Here is a 19,747-nt window from a genome sequence, read left to right as displayed (position 1 = left end):
TAAGCACTGCAACAAATTGCCTGGTGAGGTTGTGGAATCTCCATCACTGAAGATATTTAAGAGCATGTTGGATAGACACCTATCAGGGATGGTCTAGATGGCGCTTGTGCCTGCCATAAGGGCAGGGGACTGGACTCGATGACTCGAGGTCCCTTCCAGTTCTAGTGTGTATGGTTCTGTAATATTGAGAACGGAGTGGAATGTCACAGGAGGCCTGTAGGTGTAGTGTGTGGCTTTCAAGGCACCCCAGCCCCATGCATTTCTTCTGTCAGAGATGAGCCTGCAGCAGGAAGGGGAGTTTCGAAAAGAGCCATTTGTGAAGGTATCCAAGCAGCACGACTGATCTTAAAACCATACTCACATGCCACATAGACTAGGGTGGGGTTAGAGCAATGAGACCGGGAGCCAAACCAGTGCTGCTGGTATTGGCTTTGCAAAACCCCACTGGTGAGCAGGGTTCCTGCTAAATCTTTCCATCCATGGGCAGAATAAATATTGTTCTGTGCAGCGAGGCATGTGTAGATGTGCACCACCAATAGAAATATGCTGCCCACGGTGGGTGCTGTGCTAATCAGCTGGGCGGCACCTGAATGTCTCCTGGATGGCTGCCCAAGCGCTCAGCTTACAGGGAGCGCTGCTGGTGAGGTTTGGAAAAATTCAGTCCAGTCCCCACTTTCCCCATCTTTACTGAAAAAAAGCCTCCAACAGGGCAGCTGACAGGATTGTCGGGCTCTGGAGCAATGTGTGTGAGGGGGCAGCTCTGTGGTGGCGGAAGGGGCAGGATGGGGCCCTCAGCACCATCCAGACTGCCCTCAGAATCAGTTGGAGTGCACGGTATGTATCTCAGCATGCCGCTGTGCTCCTGCGGTGATTCTAAAGGGCCCCAAATGCTACCACTGCCACAGCAGCCAGAGGCCCAGGGCTTTTAGAATCACAAGGCCCCAGGGCAACTGCCCTCTATGCCTGTCCATGTCAGCAGGCCTACCCTCCAAGTGTGAAAAACACCTTCGTTACAGGCTTGGAATCTCAAAATAAACAGCTGGCTGAATGGAATTTTATTGTTGCTTGGGTTGCTGCTTTCCCAAACGAAAAAGTCGAAGGTAGGTTGAGAGTGAGTCTGGGAAGGACATGATTTTTTTTTCCCCCTAACAAGTTTATAAGCTCTACAAAAAAGGTACTGAAAGCGGCACGTCCTCCCTCGAACCATAGCGTCCCCTTCCTGCAACGCTTCGATCCTTTCTTCCGAACTCAGTTCAACCCAGGGCCACTGGGAGGTGAATTCTAGGGAGAAAAGAATACAAATTTGACAAGATGACACCAAGCCAAGAGACAAGTTATTGACGTGAGAGGCAAGGTACGAGCGGGGGAGGGGAGGCTGTGTTATCATCGGAGATGCTCCGTTTGAATACCTATTTTTAAAGGAACGTTTTAAAACGCTGAAGAAAGTTCCAGCGTGAGTCACATGTCCGCTCTTTTTTTTGTTTCTCCCGCCTCATTACATAATGGTTTTAATTTGTCTTGATGACTCTTTGTGTGGTGCAAGAAGAGCTGGCTTGGCTTTACCTGGGCGTGCGTCACTTTTTCAGATCAAGAAGGAATGCTTAACCTGCAGAAATGCACTGGCTGTCTTTGACATGTCTTATTTTGGCAAATTCTACCTGGTGGGTCCCGAAGCAAGGAAAGCGGCCGACTGGCTGTTTACTGCTGATGTTTGCAAGTCACCAGGTATAGCTCCAACCTTGTTATTTCAGCTACAAATGCCAGTGTTATTGATGTTTCTGCTGAGCTCGGTATAAAATCCCCGCCCTACAAAATTATATATTTGATCAAGACCTACGTTATTTGATCTGAACTGCTAGGTTTTAAATTATTGCTTTTGCTGGTGATGTTGGAAAGCAGCTGAGAGGGAAGATTTTCTCTGCCCTCTCCCAGGCTGCCTTTACACTGCTGTAAAACCCCATGACTTGTGAATCAGGTGAGGCTGAGATTAGAAGCTGATCCTCAGAGTCCAGTTAAAATTTTCTGCTGGGCAAATGCATGAACTGGAATAAGCAATAGTGACACCTAGTGGACAAGTAGGCTGAGGTCAGTGGGGAATTTGCTAATAATTTGAGGGCAGGTCTTCATTACCTGGAAGACTCGGTCAGGGTTGATCTTCCCAGGTTTGATTTCACGCGCCGAGTGGGGATGTGTGAAATTGAACTATCAGGACTCTAACAAGAAGTCCTGTGGCACCTTATAGACTAACAGATTTTTGGGAGCATAAGCTTTCGTGGGCAAAGACCTGCTTTATCAGATGCACATCAGGGCTCTGATAGTTCCCTCTGCCTCTCAATCTCATGAGTTTCTCCTGTCGACCTCCCTCTGTGAGGCCCGCTAGGTAAGTCGATTGCTCGTAGATCGATTCTAGCTATGTAATTGCAATAGCTAGAACTGCATGTTTGCAGTCTGCTTAACTCCTTAGTGTAGACCAAGCCTGAGCAGAAGAATGATGCATTTGGGACTGAATCTGTTCTCTCTTGCCCCAGTGTAAATTGACAATAGCCCCTGAAGTCAATTAGGCAATACTGATGAGAGAAGAAAATTAGACCCAATCAACTGTAATTCCTTGTTCAAATGCAGCTCACCTTTAAAGATGGCCACCTATTGATGGAGTCAGGGTCAGAACCTCAGCTGGCATAAACTGGCCAAGCTAAATGAACTTCAGGGTCGCTATGCTGTGCTACGCCAGATGAGAATCTGACCCTTCCATGTGCATTTATTTTTATTCTCTAATTTGGAGCTACAAGGGGAATGCCCTTTGCTATCCTTCAGGGCACTTGTTTTCCTTTGGAAGTCCTGATTCTACAGGTTGAAGCTCTCTCATCTGGCACCCTTGGGACCTGATAGGTGCCGAACAAAAGAAGTTGCCGAACCACAGGAGGTCAATATAGTCTAGCAGCATCACCAACACTTCCACTGCTTCCTGGGCTCTTACAAGACATTTAGGGGTAACTTACAGCTCAGCACACTGACAGCCAGGACTGGTGGCTAGGAACAAACTTTATGGGACCTTGGGAAACCTGGCCACAGCCATGATAAGTGGTCGTCCGGCTAACTAAAATCATTCTGGAGTACGGATGTTGCCAGACGTGAGAGTGCTGGATTAGAGAGGTTCAGCTTGTAGTGTTTTCCCACCTGAGTTCACTGTTTGCTTTAGACTTCTGCTTACACTAGTTTGGCTGGTTCTGTGGTAGGTGGAAAGGCTGTGAATTAACTCATTAACCTTTTCGTTTCCAGAGAGTTGGCTTCAAGTCTGTATGAAGGGAGACAGTTGAGTGGTTGAGGTCTCCTTTCTGGTCCTCGTTTTTAATTATTATGCAATACTTGATTAGCTGTCTCTGCTCTTGGGAGGCCTAACTCCTGAATAATACAGAGGGCTGCCCAGCAAGTTGAAGAGCAGATCTGGGGAGCTTAGATGATGTGGCACAGCCAGAGGCCACATGGGGAACTGATGAGTGATTAGAAGAGTTCTAGTGCCTGGCGAGACTTTTGTATTTTTCTAGACTCGGTGTTTGCTGAAATATCATTGGAAGGTTTGATCCCCAGTGCCTGTGTTTTTCCTCCTGCTTCTAGGACTGACCACCTACACGTGCATGTTGAACAAATATGGCGGTGTGGAGAGTGATCTGACCGTTAGTCCAATCAGTCCTGGGATCCAGGTCTCTTCACTGACTCCACCCTTTGAAGGTAAAACCGTCAAGTGTGTCAAAGCAGAGAAATCATCCCTTGCTGGCTGTAGAAGTAGAAGATCCCCCTGTCAACTATTAGGACGGACAGAGATTCCCTCTGTCACTTCATGTACCCTTTAGTCTTCTTACTTTTAATTTTTCTTCGCTGCCAGTACTTCATACCTCAAACTCTTGTGTAGTGTTGCTGTGCTGTGGTAAGCAGTTGCTGTAAATTCTCATTGCTCTGTTGGCATCAATGGTGTAAAAGTAGGACTGCCAAGTCATTAAAAAAGGTGCAGGAGGGATAGTTCAGTGCTTTGAGCATGAGCCTGCTTTAACCTGGGGTTGTGAGTTCAGCCCTTGAGGGGACCCTTTAGGGCTCTGGGGCAAGTAGGTTTGAAAAAAAGAGAGGATGGTGCTTGGCCCTTCTAAGAGGGCAGGGGATGGGACTTTATGACCACCCAAGGTCCCTTCCAGCTCTGCAAGATGTGTATCTCCATAAATTTATTTAATCACTTGATTAATCACAGGGCAGCTGTGGTTCCTCTGGCCCCAGCCAGGCTCCCTGCAGCTACAGGGCTGCTGCTGTGGGGCTCCATGTACCAACCGCTCTCAGCCATGGGGCTACTGGTGTTCCCCCAGCTCTGGCATGGGCAGCTCTGCAGCTGTGATGACCAGCAGAGGCTGGCGCTATGTGCACACTTTAAAGTAGGGCTGTCAATTAACACTCGTTAAGGCCTGCAATTAAAGCATGTTAATTTTTTAAGGCGTTAAGTCTGCCCTGTGTTAATTGCAGGTGTTAATGTGTGTTAATTGACAGCCTGATGTAAAAGGTGAAGTCAGAGCAGCTGTGGTAATTCACACCATCTGTGGTCCTGCCCCTAGGAGTCTTGCTGTATTGTGCTCGTTTTGTTTCCAGGCTCAGTTTTCAGCTACTCCTCCACACTCATGTAGATAACTGAGCTGGATATTCTGTCCTTCCTGAAATGTGTGATCAAGGACTGAGACCCCCACACTGGCTGCTGGTTTGTGAGCAGGGTTCCCTCTAATTTTTTTCCATCCCCTGGGTGGAATAAATTTTATGTGCACCAAGGCATATGCAAATGTGTACCACCAATAGAAATGCATGCTGCCGGTTGTGCATACTGCGGGCACTCTGCAATCAGCTGGGTGGCACCTGAATCACTTCTGGGCAGCCACACAAGTGCTCAACTTGCAGGGAACGCAGCTGAAGAGAGTCACCAGGGCTTTGAGCTTTGTCATGCTGGGACACAGCAGGGCAATGGGAGACTAAAGATGTCCTGGCAACCTTCCAGCAAGGGCTCTTGTCAGCGGCTTGGTAGATGTCAGGTAGTCATGCTGATCTGATGCTCTAATGGCCCTTTACAGGAGTTTGGGTTCCATGCCTTCCAGTATTCCCTGCCAGGCCTGAGGCCATAAAAGATCATGCAGGCTGCAACTCTCCCTGCTGAGGAATACCCCGTCATAAGAAGGTGTCTTCTCTGGGGCTAGAACAATATGTCACCAGGCAGCTCCGGTGCAAGGTGAATGCTGGGAGGTGGAGGAGGAACTCATTGTCCTCTAGCTGCTCTATGGCACTAAATGGTGCCAGAAGGAGAAGCCCAGTGCAGGCAGCGTGAGTCAGAGCAGCAGCGTTCCCTGTGAGTGGCTGCCCAGGAGAGAGTCAGGTGCTGCCCAGCTGACTGGCAGAGCATCTACAACTGGCAGCCTGCGTTTCTACTTGTGGTGCACATCCCTATATCCCTCAATGCATGTAAGAAAATTTATTCCACCAATGGATGAAAAAATTCAGAAGGAACATTGCAGAGCAGCCCCAAAGCTGCTCTATTTTGTATCAGGGCTGTTCTGGTACCTGTCTGTCTCCAGTGTACAAGAGCTGGAAGGTTCTGTGTAGCCACCTTACGCTCCATCCTGACTTCAGTGAGCTGGGCTCTGCCACAAGAAGCTCCAGGCAGCCTCATCCAGCTCCAGGGCAAACCATGTGGATGGAAATAGGTTGAGTTTGTGGGGCAATATAGGAGGAGCTCCCAGATTCTGCAAGTGGACAGTGCAGGCTCCATGGAAACCAGTAGATTTATGTCTGCATAAAAGGATGCAGTGTGGCAACATTGACAAGGCCTCTAATTTCCATCACAGCCAGAAGGGAATGGTGTTTCTGTTGGTCAGTGTGCAGAGTGTGATTGTAACTAGATTAGAGCTTTCTTTGTTCCCCCAGCACTTGCAAACAAAGTGGGTGCTTATTGGCATGATTGGATTTCATTCAGAGGCTGTGGCCCTGAAAGGCTCACAGGCCAGGGCCACCTCTGCTGCAGTAAAGGGAATGAGAAGGGAGCAGAGCAATCATCCTGGAGGGAGGTTGGCAGTGGGGTCAGGAGGCCGCTGCATAGCGGAGGGGTCATCATCATCATCAATAATAATCGTCGGCTCAGCGCCCGTTGGGGTCTAATGCATCTCTCACTAATGGCGGAGAGGTAACATTGCACATGTACAAAAGTTCCATTGCACATGTACAAAAGGCTTTGGCTTGGAATCCTGGGTGTCCATTTGCTAATGAGTCTGCAGCTGCAGCAGAGGACTAGCTGCTTGTCAGAAGAGCACCTGCAAAGGGAAAAGAGAGCTTAGACTCAGGTCTTGAGTGAGGACCAGCTGGTGGACCCCAACTCATTCGTCCTCAGAGTGGGGTGCGCTCAGGCTAGGAACGGCTGGGGAATGGAGGAGCTGGGAGCCCGGCAAGTCAAGAATGAGGTACAATGAGAAAGTTCTAGGTGGAGCTGGAGTAGCTGTGCTAGAGCCCAGAGATGCCTGCAGAGTTTTGTGTGGAATGTCTACACAGCCCCTGCCTGTGCTTTGCCTGGCTGTATCCAGGGCTTCTCCCAGAGGTGAAAACAAGCATGTGCACCCGACGTACAGCTCCAGGAGTGAGCTGTGGCAAACGCCAACTGGGAGCTATTTAAAGAGCTGGCAGGGACCTGGGTTACAATAGAACAGTACCTGTAAGACTGTGGTGTCCAGCCACTGGCCATGTGTGGCTATGTGGCCAGTTGAGTTGGGCGAGTGTCCAACACACAAGCATTAGCCAGGTGAGTGCAGCTAGCTGGCTTCAACAATAAGTATATTTTCAGAATTACCTGGCAGGTTCCCTGTAGCAATAGGCACTATAGTGGCTACTGCTTCAGAACTGGTTGGATGCCATGACTAAGAAGTGTTAAGTGGCTTTCCCCCTCGTTGTTCCCCACTCCCTTTCCAGAGCACTGAGCACAGACGTGCACAGCCCCGCAGGGAGGGATGCAGCTTGGGGAGTTGCTGTGTTTGATGGGTGATGGAGGAGTTTAATAAAAGCAGAGCTTTTTTCCAATTACAGTAGGTGGCTGCACTTATTAGCGTTATGACAGATTACTGGCGTGTGGCGCAGTAGAGGCAGAGTTGATCATGGAGCATTAATCAACTCCCAAATCCCTTCTGTGGGGTTGGGCTCGTTTTCCCACAGGAGTGCTGGCTAAGTGAAATTCCCCCTTGTCATGAATGCAGCAGACATGTAGACTGTGAGAAAATCCCCATGGTCTGTGGAAGAGCCCTGCCTCATTAACCTTGTAACCCTGGCAGCTGGGAAACATGCCACTTACTTGTCCCTAGGAGTTTGATCCCATTATGTCTGTGATGAGTTTTTCCAGAGGTGACTTTAATTTCCTGCCTTCTGTGCATCCCTTTGGACAGAAGGTACAAAGCATAGGTTACCTACACAGCTACGTTTCCCGTGGGGGCACTCAGCAGGCGCATTTCTATACAAAACACGCCTGTGAGGACAAGGTCACCTGTTGCTCGGCCAGTCTCAAAAATAATGATGAGGAGTCTGGTGGCATCTTACAGACTAACAATTTTATTATGGCATACGCTTTCGTAAGTTGTAGCTCGCTTCGTCAGAGGTATGAAGGGAAAGAGAAAGGAACCTAGTGAAAGTACAGGGGTGGGAATGTTACACCAGAGCAAATTGAATCAGGGTGGATGTGGGTAAAAAGGTGAGAATACCTAATGTGGAAAATTACTTATGGGAATGAGCAGTCCTGTGTCACCTTAGAGACCACCAAATTTACTAGGTCCTGAGCTTTCGTGGGTAAAACTCACTTCCTCAGATGGGTTGGAGTGGAAATAACAGAATCCAGGGTACAGATAGCAGGGGAAAAAAGGAAGGAAAAGGAAGTTACTTGTCTTTGGTAGGACCAGTTAATGGAGCAAATTAAGCTGAACGTGTCTCATTCAGAGCATGTGATGTAGAAGTGCAAATATCAAAGGTCGGGGAATTGCTGTATATACCCTGGATTCTGTTGTTTCTGCTCCAACCCATCTCAGGAAGTGGGCTTTTACCCACAAAAGCTCAGGGCCTAATAAATTTGTTAGTCTCTAAGGTGACACAGGGCTGCTTGTTGTTTCTGAAGTTGCAGACTAACACAGCTCCCCCTCTGAGACTTAGGGTATTGAGTAAGCCATTCCCAGGCTCCATGCGGATCCATTCTGAAGGTGTCAGATATGTGTATGAATCCTGGCTCAGCAGTTTCACGTTGCTGCCTGGTTGTGTGTTTTTGTTGCTTGAGGATGCATGCACACAAGGTACTCGTAGGCTCTTCTGACTTGCACTTCTCACTCGCTTGGCACCGCTGTGTCACATGGCACCCTACATTTTATAGTAAGGAAAACTGGCTCAAGATACAGAAGCTTCCAGGGTCCTTAGTGAAAGATTTTGCTGTCTTTATCGAGGGTCTTTAGTCCAGCTGCTTGGAATGACCAGCCCTGCCCGCTCTAGGGTACAGAATCCCCCTTGACTTGAGCAGGAGTGCTGCATGTTGAAGGTTTGCAGGGCTGGGACTTCTTGCTCTGACATCTTTAATGATCCACCGTAGAAAGAAAAGGTCAATCAAGGGCTGCTGCTACACTACCATTGTCCTGTCAGAGGGGGCGTGGTAATGAAGCAATTTGAAGCAGGCTAATGAAGCGCTGACATCCATATTCAGCACCTCATTAGCATGATAACAGCCATGTGAACAAACTTCGAATTGCAGGTTGACAGTGTAGATGGGGGCAGCTTCAAAATAAGCGCCCTGCCTCAATGTTCCCTTACTCTGACGTAGTTCTGTGGAAGTAAAGGAACGTCAAAATGGGGCATTTATTTCAAAGCTGCCCCCATCTTCACTGTCAATCTGAAATTTGAAGTCTGTTCGAATGGCTGCCATTATGCTAATGAGACACAATATGCTTGTCAGCGCCTCATTAGCCTGCTTCGAATTGCCTCATTACTATGCCCCCTCTGCTGGGACCAGGGTAGTGTAGCAGCAGCCAAGGCTCCCCTTAAGCAAATCTGGGAAGCTGCTCCCATGGAAACAATGCTATAGCTGAGGACGCAAGGAATAAAAGCCCCAGATCAGCAGTCTGAGGCTCGGGGGGGTCAAGGTGACAGGCTATGTGGGTAAATGCAGCTGTGTAGACATTCTGGCTCAGGTGGGAGCCCAGGTCCTGGTCCCCTCTTGCAGCATCCCGGAGCTTTGGCTCCAGCCGCGATGCCTACAAAGATGTTTTACTGCCCAAGCCCTGCAAATCAGCTGACCCAGGACAGCCCTGGGCACTCAGTTGTGGTGCAGACATTGCCTAAGAGGCTGGTGTCACAGACGTTACCCTTGAATGTTAGGGTAGCAACCCCGCCCTTCCCCCCGCATATGGGAGCAGGGCGACTGTGGGAGCTGAATGGAAGGCAAGTGTTGTGTTTGGATCTTCTCCCCTGCTCCGTGTCAGGCATTCACCCGTGTGCGACAGCCCGGTCCTGGCTTGGTAACATCGTGCACCCACTGTGCACCAGTGGGGTAGCAGCTGGGGCGAGGTGCAGGGAGCAGAGATTCAGGTCCAGGGTATGAGGCCATCCAGTGAAATCAGCACCACAAAGGAGCGTGGGGGAGCAAACCCAAAGCTTTGTCCGAAACATCCGCTTTGTGCCAGGTTTGATTGTTTCCTTCTACTTTGCTGCCGGATCTGCCCCTCGTGGTGCTGCAGGAAGCAGAGGTGAAGAGCAAAGGAAAGATCCAGAAGAGCCTCTGGGCCTTGCCTTTCTCAGGCTTTATTCTGTCCTTACTGGGGAAAATGCCCTTAGGCCTGATCCCTGCCCTCAGCTCTCGCTGGTTTAAATGCAGACCAAGGGGAGCTAATCTCTCACAGGCTCCTGCCCCATCAGCTTCAAGGAGAGGTTTGGCCATGTACAGAGGTGGAAAAAGTACCCAAAAAGTTACTTGAGTAAAACTGCAGCTGCTTCTGTGGGGCAGAATGTACTTAAGTACAAGTTATAGGTGTGCCCCCCCAAGCTACTTGAGTAAAAATACAGATTGTACTCAAGGATCCAGAACTGAAAGCAGCTGCATTTTTGTTCAGGTAACTCTCTGGATACTTTTCGCAGAGTAAGGACTGCAGGGTTTGCCCTTTACAAGAGGCTCCCCCCCCCCCAGACCCGTGCAGCTCCAAGAAGCATCGGAGCTCTGGAGCTTTCACCAAATGGAGCCTGAGCTCTGGCCCTGTGGAGCTCAGCTCGTCCCTGGGTCAGCACGGATTCTGCTTGGCTCAACGGCTGGCGGTGTCCCTTGCAGGGGATGGCTATTACCTGGCTGTTGGGGGAGCTGCTGCTCAGCACAACTGGTCGCACATCACCACGGTGCTGCAGGACATGAAGTTTCAGTGCCAGCTGGTGGACTGCTCCGAGGAGCTGGGCATGATCAGCACCCAGGGGCCCGCAAGGTAAGGGCCGAGAGGCCAGAGAAGGAGCCGGGGTCCCCTGGGAAGTAGCCCTTTAACTGGCCCTGAGCTGAACATCATCCAGATTCCCCGCTGCATGTGACGGAGGCCAGGGGTGCGGGGGTGGAAGGCAGCTGAGCTGGTGCCTTGGAACCCTGACTTTCTAACCCCCAGGGAAGGCTCTGGAGGAGCAAGTGGCCTGCCCCTGCAACCTGGGCTGCTCCTGCTACATAGGCAGCTAAGGACTGGGCCCTAGGTGGGCTAGAGCAATACTGGCATAGGCTGTGGTCTGCTCTGAGGAGTGAGGAGAGCTCGCCACAGCAGGACTCTGACTAGGGCAGCTCCAAGCCCCTTTCAGCAGCTTCAGGGTGGGCTGCTTGTGTCCCCAGTGGGCCATAGTGTGTGTGTTGGGGCGGGGAGCAGGGCACCTCACCCTCCCCCATAATTAGGTGGCTAGCAGGGGTGATGCTACCAGCAGGGGGCTCCCACTGGGGCCACTCGCAGTCCCTACGTGGGGAGGGGAGGGGCTGTCTCCTTCTCCATCTGTGCAGGGCCTGGCACAATCCAGCCCACAGCAAACTGGGGGCGTGCTCAGTGAAATGGCCCCAGCCTGTGTGTGCTGGGTCCCATCCCTACTGGTGCTGGGGTGAAGGAGGGGAGAAGCTGAGCGATCGCTTTCAGGGCAGGGGAGCGGGTGAGGGGGCCCAGCCCACTGTCTGCCCCCCAGCTGGAGTCCTGGCTGAGCCCCTGAGCAAGCGCATTTGCCTGCACTGGAGTGGAATGGTCTCATCCGGGCTCCCCTGGTGCCTCTCCTCGCCCAGCCCTTTGTGCTATTTTTGCTGCTAAGCTGTACCATGGAGCACCAGATATTTAGCCCTTTCTTCTGCACTGCTTGGCGCATGCTCCACCCCACAGGCACTAACCCTTTGCATTAGGCCCGCGCCGCAAGGCTCTGCCCCTCCCACAAGCTTGCCGGCTGGGAGCACAATGGTGTCTCAACTTCAACCAGCCCCAGGGACACCCACCCAAGACGGTGGCTTTCCACGCAGCTAGAAGTCCCTGCTCTGTGCACAGCGGTTTCCTTTTGGTCCCAGTCCCTGCTTTCTCCTGAGCTTAAGGCTGCCATGTCCCCCATTTGATCAGTGCAACTTCTCCTCTGGCCTCGTTAAAGTACTTACCCCCGGTGCAACTCACTGGCACGTTCCCCTGTCCTAGAGTCAATGGGACAGGTGAGAAGAACAAGGAGAGGAAGAAATTCCTTCCCAGTGTGCAGACCCTGGGCACTCTTAGCTACCTTGGTCACTGTGGACCCTGTGGAGTTACCCTTGCTTTGGAATGTAGGATTGCTGTAGGGGTTGTGATAAGGAAAGCTGGAGGTCATGAGGGATAAGACGCTGTGTGTAAATGGAATAAAGAGGTGAGAAGGCAGCTGGGAAGGGGCTGGGCAGATTGTCTTTCCTCACCGGACAGCCAGCCAGCCTTTCAGCAATGCCAGAGGCTGACCCTTCCAAGGGTGTTGTGTGTGAGCTGGTGACTGACTGGCTGTAGCTTCCCTCTCACCAGAGTTTTCTCCTCTTTCTCGGCAGCCGCGCGGTCCTTCAGGAGGTTCTCGACACTGACCTCAGCAATGAGGCCTTCCCCTTCTCCTCGCACAAGCTGGTGAAGGCAGCAGGATGCATGGTAGGAGTCCGAGCCCTAAGCCAACACTTTGCACAGGGAAGGTTCTGCCCAGAGAGTTTTCACTTGGGGGGCCCTTGCGTGTGAGCGAGAGCCTTTCCGGCATGGGCGGCAAAGCATTTAGATTGGCTGAGCCTCTCGCACATCCCACATCCTGTGAGCGGGGCCTCCTGGACCAGGATGCTGTAAAAAGGCCCCTGCTGGACATGCCCCCTCACTAGCGCAGGCGTATACCCACCTGAGTGCAGGTCTCGGGGTTGCGGCCAGCAGCTGTGGAAGCCAGGTCTGGGGTATGCGTGTGTGAGCAGGAGGAAGATAAGCTGGGAATCAGGGAGCTGGGAGGTGAAGGTGTGAGATCTCTATAACCCCTTGGGCTGGGTTATTGAGCTCTGCCCCATTAGCGGGCAGGGGCTCAGTGATCCAGTAATTCTGTCTGGCCTTAAACTCTGTGTCTTTGTTGCAAGCTCCTGGGTCAATCCACTCTCCCTGCCACGTGCTGTTATGCATGGGCAAAGGGAGAGAGCATGCTCCTGTGATGAGCTCCCTAAATGCTCTGGGCTCCTGGAGGTTCTGGCTGGCAGGCCTTTCCTGCAGCGGGACTCCCCCTTCTGTGTAGTTCTACCTGCCCTGTGCAAGCTAACACTCCAGGCCAGTGGCTCCCAAGGGGTCCATGGTCCCCTGGGGGTCTGTGAGGGTATTGCAGGAGGTCTGTGGGGGGTGGGGGAGATAAATAAAAATGATCATAGAAAATAGGTCCATGAATGGTTTAGGAGGGTGGCTGGGGGTCTGCACTAGTGAGAAGGTTGGGAACCACTGGCCTAGGCTCTTACCACCCTCCATTCCTGCTGGAAGCAGCGTCAGAATGGAGCCAAACCTGCCCCCAACAGAGATGATCACTCAGACCTCATCCTGCCTTGCCTAGTGCGATGTTTCTCAGCTGGAGTACCTGTACCCTTGGGGGTACACTGCTGTCTTCTGGGGATACAGCAACTCATCCAGAGATTTGCCTAGATGTACAACAGGCTCCATAGAAACACTAGGGAAGTCAGTGCAATCTAAAAGTACATGCAGACACTGACTTTTTTCCACTACTTCATGTGCCTTACACTGAAATGGAAGTACAATGTTTCTATCCAATTCATTTATTTGCTAATGAGATGGTAGAAAGTCAGCCAGTTTTCAGTAGTCATCTGCTGTGAGATTTTTGTAAGTAGTTTTTCAGTGAGGTGTAACTTGGTGGGATGCAAAACAAGTCTGACTCCTGCAAAGGGGACAGTAATCTGGAAAGGTTGAATGATGCTTGTTTCAAGAACTCTGATTACCTTAGGGCCGTGTTTCTCAACTAGTGGTATGCCTACCCCGAAGAGAAGCCTGCGGTACTTGTAACTTTTTTAAAGGGGTACTTTATTTAAAAAAAAAAAAAAAAAAAGATTGAGAATCACTGGCCTAGAGGACTTCTCATCCCCCTGAGGGGCAGGAGCCAGGAAAAGGGCTAAGACTGCTCCAGCCTGCTCTCAGGCAGAGCCTGTGTCCTTCGTCTCCTGCTGGAAGGAGCCTTAGCTCTTGCAGGGCTGCAGACAGGTGTCTGTTTGAGTGATGCTCCGGATGGGTGTAATGGAGCTGAGTGATGGGTTGGGGCAGTGGCAGGGTGGAGAGAAGAAGGCGGCAGCAAGGAAGAGATGCGTGTGTATAAACCCCTCCCTCCCCAGCTCCATGGCATCTCTGCAAACAGTGCCTTCCTGAGCATTCATGCGGGTTGACCCTCTGATGCTCCCCATCAGGCAGCCTTGCTGAGGACACATCTGGGATGTGGAATCCTGGGCTGAAACCTCCTTGGTTGTGCAGTTCTCTGTATGTCCTTCATTCTCACCTACCTGGGGCTGATCCCAGAGGCAGCCCCTGTGCCCCTCCCGCCAGCATTTCCTGGCTTAAAGCGACAAGGGAAGCAGTGGTCCCATGGTTGGAAGAAAAGAACAAGAGATTTTCCAGATGAAGATGCTGGACTGGAAGCTTAGAGCCTGAGAAACACCCTGTCTCCCAGCACATGCAGAGCATAACTGGAGGCATCTGCGTGCTGCCCAGCCATGGGAGCTAGGACAAGAGAGTCTTATCTTCACGGTCCATTCAGTCCTTAGCCTGTTCTGCAGCCACCCAGCAGGTCGGGGTGGTGGCGGCATTGGAAGCAGCATTGCACTGGACTAGCTCATTTCACACAGGCTGCTGACTTGGTCAGAGGGTATTGACTTTCCCCTGTGGCTGACCTGGCTGGCTGCGGTTCAGGTGACTTGCCAATAGGGGCACTTGCCTTTTACAGGGAGCATGAGGGAGAGGGGATAGCAACAGCAGATGGGATTCTGGGCTGTTCCCACCATCCCTTTCCCCTTTGGATTCTACCAAGCCTCCATTATCTGAACGTATTCAGTGACTTTTCTGCATTAGGCCAAGCAAGGCCGTGCTCTCAGACCGTCTTTCTGGAGCTACGACAAAGGCTTAATTTGCAGCAAAGCGGTATAGGCTGGCCAGGAGAAAAACCTTCCTGTCAGAGTGGTTAAACACTGAAATAAATTGACCAGGGAGGCTGTGGGATCTCCATTATCAGAGATTTTTAAGAGCATGTTAGACAAATGCCTGTTTGGGATTGTCTGGAGGATATTTAGTCTAGCAGTGAGTGCAGGCGATCGCACCAGATGACCTCTTGAGGTCTCTTCCAGTCCTATGGTTCTTTAATAGGGGGAACCAGTCTAGTGTCCCTCAGGGACAAGACAAAGGGAGTTTGAAGACTGTGGCTTGTGCCTCTCCACGCTACGACCCAGTCACTTTGTGGTCTGTGTGGCCTCTGGCGACTCCCTGAGACACAGGTGTGAGGAGATGAAAGGAGGACTTGTTCCCAGCCTGTAAGTACAGGTAGAACCTCTCTAGGCCATCAGAGACAGGACTTGACCAGTGCCCAACGAGAGAATTTGCTGGCCCAGGGGAGGTCCATGCTGTCTAGCACATGACCAACACTTCCACTGCTTGCTGGGCTCTTAGAAGACATTTAGGGGTAAATTACAGCTAAATAACAGCCCAGAACACTGAGAACCAGGACTGGTGCCTGGAAACAAACTGTATGGGCCCACGGGAAACTTGGCCACACCCATGATAAGTGGCCATCTGGCTAACTAAGGTCGTGCTGGATTATGGATGTTCCTGGACATGAGAGTGCTGGATTAGAGAGGGTCACCCTCTGCTTACATGGATGGGGAACACGTGTGATGATGGGCTCCTCAGGCTAGCATGATGCAGTGTCTGGGGGCTGAAGCCAGACCCATGCAGACTGGAAACAAGGTGTTCATATTTCACGGGGAGAGCGATTATCCACTGGAACAAGTCGCCAAGGGTCCGTGTGGATTCTCCATCACAAACGGCTTTTCAATCAGGATGGGAGGGGTTTCTAAAAGACCTGCTCCAGGAATTATCTGGGGGCCTGTGTTCCAAGGGAGGGCAGCCTAGGATCACAGTGGCCCCTTCTGGCCTGGGGATCTGTGAACCAGGATGCTCAGCCGATCTACTCCGCACCCGAGGCCTTAGTACGGGATTTCTTTTTTTCTTCTGCAGCTTGGCTTTGGTTTCCAGTGTTGGACTGAATGCACATGTGTGGGGGAGGTGAAGGGGGAGCGTCTGAGAGACGACCAGCTGTATAGAGAGCATTACATTGTTCTTGGGGATGGCAGCTGCTGTGTGTGTTGCTTTTGGACATGTCTCTTCCTCATCCTCCCTGCGCTGTACCGCCGGCAGCCCGCCATTACCCCTCCTTCCAGCTCCTATGGTCATGGTCTGCTGGATGACCCTGCAGCCTGGCAGGGAGACTCATTCTCTGAGCCTAACATTGCAGTTTGTCTTATTCACCTGCACTGAAGCTTGGGCGTGTGCTGGGAACTCTCGCATGCTCTGGGGACTTGTAGGGAGCCCAGAATCCCAGCTAGAGCTGCCTGATGAGCAAACAGCCTGGCCAGAGACACGTGAACTTCGTGCATGTGCGTGCCGGCTTGCAGGTTCCGATATCCCTAACCACACCCCCACAAGGGGACAGGCTCAGATGCTTCTCAGTACCACCTGGCTGTGCATTGAAATGAAATGGACTTGCTGAGAGAGGAAGGAACAATGTGAAAAGTACCAGCTGAATGTGGCCAGCGAATCCTGTAAGCTGAGCGCTCGGGCGGCCCCCCCCAGAAGAGATTCAGATGCTGCTCAGCTGATTAGCAGAGAACCCCCGGCCATCAGCCTGTCTGTCTATTGATGGTGCACATCCGCACACAACAAAATTTATCCCACACCTGGATGGACAAAAAATTAGAGGGACCATTGAATGGGGCCTGACGCGATTTGTTCCTATGTCTGTAGACACTGAGTAAATGTTGTTCTGCGCATCGAGGCATGTGTGAATGTGCACCCTCAGCAGAAACACCTGCTGCCCGCTGAGGGTGCTCTGCTAGCCAACAGGGCAGCACCTGAATCTCTCCTGGGTGGCCAGCCAAGTGCTTAGGTTACAGGAAATACAGCTCCCCATCCAGTGTGTACTTGGTAAGAACTGCGGACCGGATCAAACCAAAAAGGAAAGCAGGAGGCCAGCAAGAAGACCTGTCTGTCTCTGTCTGTCGACCCAGGCGGCCTGTGTGTGAGAAACAGCCATGTGAGTAGACAGATATAGGTAGGTCTTTGTGTCTGGTTTCCTGCCTGCTCGGGACTGCAGTACCCATCTGTGGCTCATCACCCAAAGCTGCAGTCCCTGTCTGTGACTCTCACCTGTTTCTAAACTGAGTGAGAACAGGCTCCTTGCCCGCAGTGGGCTGGGAAAGACTAAATACAAACAGCAGCGCTAGGAATGCTGACTCCTCGCTGGGGGAATGTAACTGCCCTTCCCATGCACACCATTCTCCTGCACGCTCTGTGTATCTCCTTGCTTGTTCTCAGGCCTCTCCCTGTTTCCTTGTGGTTCACTTGGTGGCCTTTCAGTGCCCTCAGCTTCCTTCTGGGCTGGGAGATGCCTCCCACTTCAAGCCTCTTCAAATCTTCTCTTAAAACCAGCCCCTTCTACAAATCCTTCCTTCCTCCTTTGTCACCAGCGATCTCCCCTGGTCCTTCCTTCGCTCAACTGTCTTGGTGGGAGTTTGCTTGCCTATTACAGGTTGCGAGGGCTGCGTGCTGCCGCCCTACGTCATGTTGAGTAGCACTTTGCTCAGTGGAAAGGTCAGAGTAGTGAGCTACTTGTCATGAGTCAGGGTGGTAGAACATGGCAGATTTGTTAGGGCAGAGAATGTGTCTTGTCCTATGTCTCTAAGGTGCAGTGTGCATTTACAGTACAGCATACAGGATTGTTAACGAGGATGGTAACTAGTATTCCTTGCACCACTTTATTGCCAGGAGGAGAATGTGGTTCCTCCAACGTACAATGCGTAAATCTCGAGTGTGTATCAAAGGCCTCTGTTCTAGCTCTGCTGGGAAGAAAAGTTCAAGGATCAAAGTGGGTGGCTCGGTGATCTAATTTGCATGCCAATACCCAGCATGCTTTTCCACAGTGCTCACTGTTCTCATTTGCATGCCAATACCCAGCATTCTCTCCCAGCCTACGCAGTTCTTTCTTAGCGTTGCTGGTCTGAGCTCTGAGAAGAAGCTGGCAGTTATCTGATGTGATAAGTCCTCATTTGGGGACACTGACTTGTGTTTCTGCAGTTATGTCAAAGGTGCAAAAGAGCCCTCTTTGCTGCCGAGGGACTAGAGCTGGTGAAAAAGAGATTCACTTGACACAGGAGCCCTCTTTTAAAAATCGGCGACTGATTAGATATAAAATAGGTCATGTTCTCCCCTTAAAATACCAGGGTATGGGGCCCTGAGAAGTCTGTGTATTTCATCACAGAAGCCCGACATCTTTAAGCTTTCTGTACCAGTGCAGATTATCTTGAATGTGCTAAGCCCTTCTATTCAAAGGTGGTGGCTATGCATGTGAAATGTGCGAATGGTAATTCTTAATGCTAATACCCAGGGCGAAGCTGCTGTGTGTCTGAGGAAACTATGATACATGTTCATTTGGAAGACTAAGAAAAATCCATCACTCTGGCCTCATTCCATTACCCCGTAAAGACTTGCAGACAAGCTAACCCTGTCCTAGGGCTGTAGAACTGCGTGATGAGCAAAAGTGGACACAATCATACTGGGTGTAAAGGATTGTAATGTACAGTTTTCATGAGACACCGTGAGTCTCCTTTGTACTCAGTGAAACCAGTGCAGTGGAACTGAAACAGTGCTGGGCCTGATACCGATGTCAGGACTTGTTGTGGGGTCTTTATTACATTGTGCGACTCACACACCGGCCCAGTGAAGGGATCAATTGACTTTAAAACATTTTGGTTTCCTTGGCCTTGTCGCAATGGGGCAAAAAGTTATTATTTGTGCTCTCATTTCTTGAAATGCTTCATTGTTTTGGTCTTATCAATACACAGAGTTATTAGGGTGTAACAGTCTCAGAGGGGTAGCTGTGTTAGTCTGTATCTTCACAAAACAAAAAAGCAGTCCTGTAGCACTTTAAGGACGAGCAATATAGTTTATTAGGAGATGATCTTTTGTGGGACGGACAATGAAAGAACATAGCTGTTCTAGAATAACGACTCCTGAGTAGTGGAAATGGATTAAACTCAGGCTTAGTCTACACTAGGTAGGTAAGTCGATTGCAGATACACAATTCTAGCTATGGCAATTGCGTAGCTAGGATTGGCTTATCTGCAGTTGACTTACCTGGCTGTCCTCAGTGAGGAAGGTCAATGGGCAAGTTTCTCCCGTCTACCTCCCTTACTCCTGTGATAGCGAGGAATACGGGGGTCAACTGCTCACATCTGATAGGTCGATTTCACGTGTCTGTACCAGGCATGCGAAATCTAACCCCAGAAGATTGACCCTGAATAGGTTGATCTTCTGGATAATGTAGACCTGGCCTAAGCCAGTAAAAGGCACTCTAGTTATGGAATAAGCCTGACCACCATATTAGCTGCTCCACTTTAAATTCAGAACCTCCCACGTTGTGGAATATCTTGATGTGTAGAAAAGCCATCTGACCATACATCCAGCATCACACATCACTTTCTCTCCCTTCTGTGCAGAAGCACGTTTAAAAAAAAAATCCCCAAACCAACACTCTACCAAAACACCCCAGTTGTCCCCATGGGAGAGGGGAGAGTGAGATCAAACCATTCGTGACAGATGTTAATTACATAGCTCAATGCATGGCGCTTAGACACTATGGTGACATGTAAGAATCTGTGTAGGCTAGAATCTTTCTCTCCCATGACACAGTTCCATCCTGTCCCATTGACCGCCATGGGGGCCAGGACTGTTTCAGCCTCTGTGCACAGCACTTAATGTAATGCTGGTGCTCAATATCTGCTACTACATTCAACCAAAATTGGGATCCAGCCATTGAGTTCTGATCGAGGTCTGGGCTTTCCCAGAGTCCAGAAATCTATGGAATTGGAGCTTTGATTTGGACACCTTGGAGGCCCCATCTAGCCAGATAAATTTGCATTGGTGTACCAGAACAATGT

The 19,747-nt window shown here is 50.7% G+C and overlaps 1 protein-coding gene across 3 annotated transcripts in view; it reads left to right on the top strand.

Moving 5' to 3' along the window:
* The window catches only part of SARDH (sarcosine dehydrogenase), a 99,637-nt gene that overhangs the window by 47,405 nt on the left and 32,485 nt on the right, over window positions 1-19,747 (top strand). For all 3 annotated transcript variants that reach the window (XR_012648342.1, XM_075015402.1, XM_075015401.1), the window contains exons 14-17: window positions 1,587-1,725; window positions 3,616-3,729; window positions 10,352-10,499; window positions 12,083-12,176. Coding sequence is in view for 2 of the 3 variants with exons in the window: in XM_075015402.1 (XP_074871503.1) it covers window positions 1,587-1,725; window positions 3,616-3,729; window positions 10,352-10,499; window positions 12,083-12,176 (495 nt within the window). In the remaining variant the exon portion in view is untranslated. The remainder of the gene's footprint in view (window positions 1-1,586; window positions 1,726-3,615; window positions 3,730-10,351; window positions 10,500-12,082; window positions 12,177-19,747) is intronic.

Source organism: Carettochelys insculpta, chromosome 21 (genome assembly GCF_033958435.1).
Source record: "Carettochelys insculpta isolate YL-2023 chromosome 21, ASM3395843v1, whole genome shotgun sequence".
NCBI lineage: Eukaryota > Metazoa > Chordata > Testudines > Carettochelyidae > Carettochelys > Carettochelys insculpta.
Note: the sequence above shows the minus strand (reverse complement) of the source record. Positions and strands in the feature narration are given on the sequence as shown.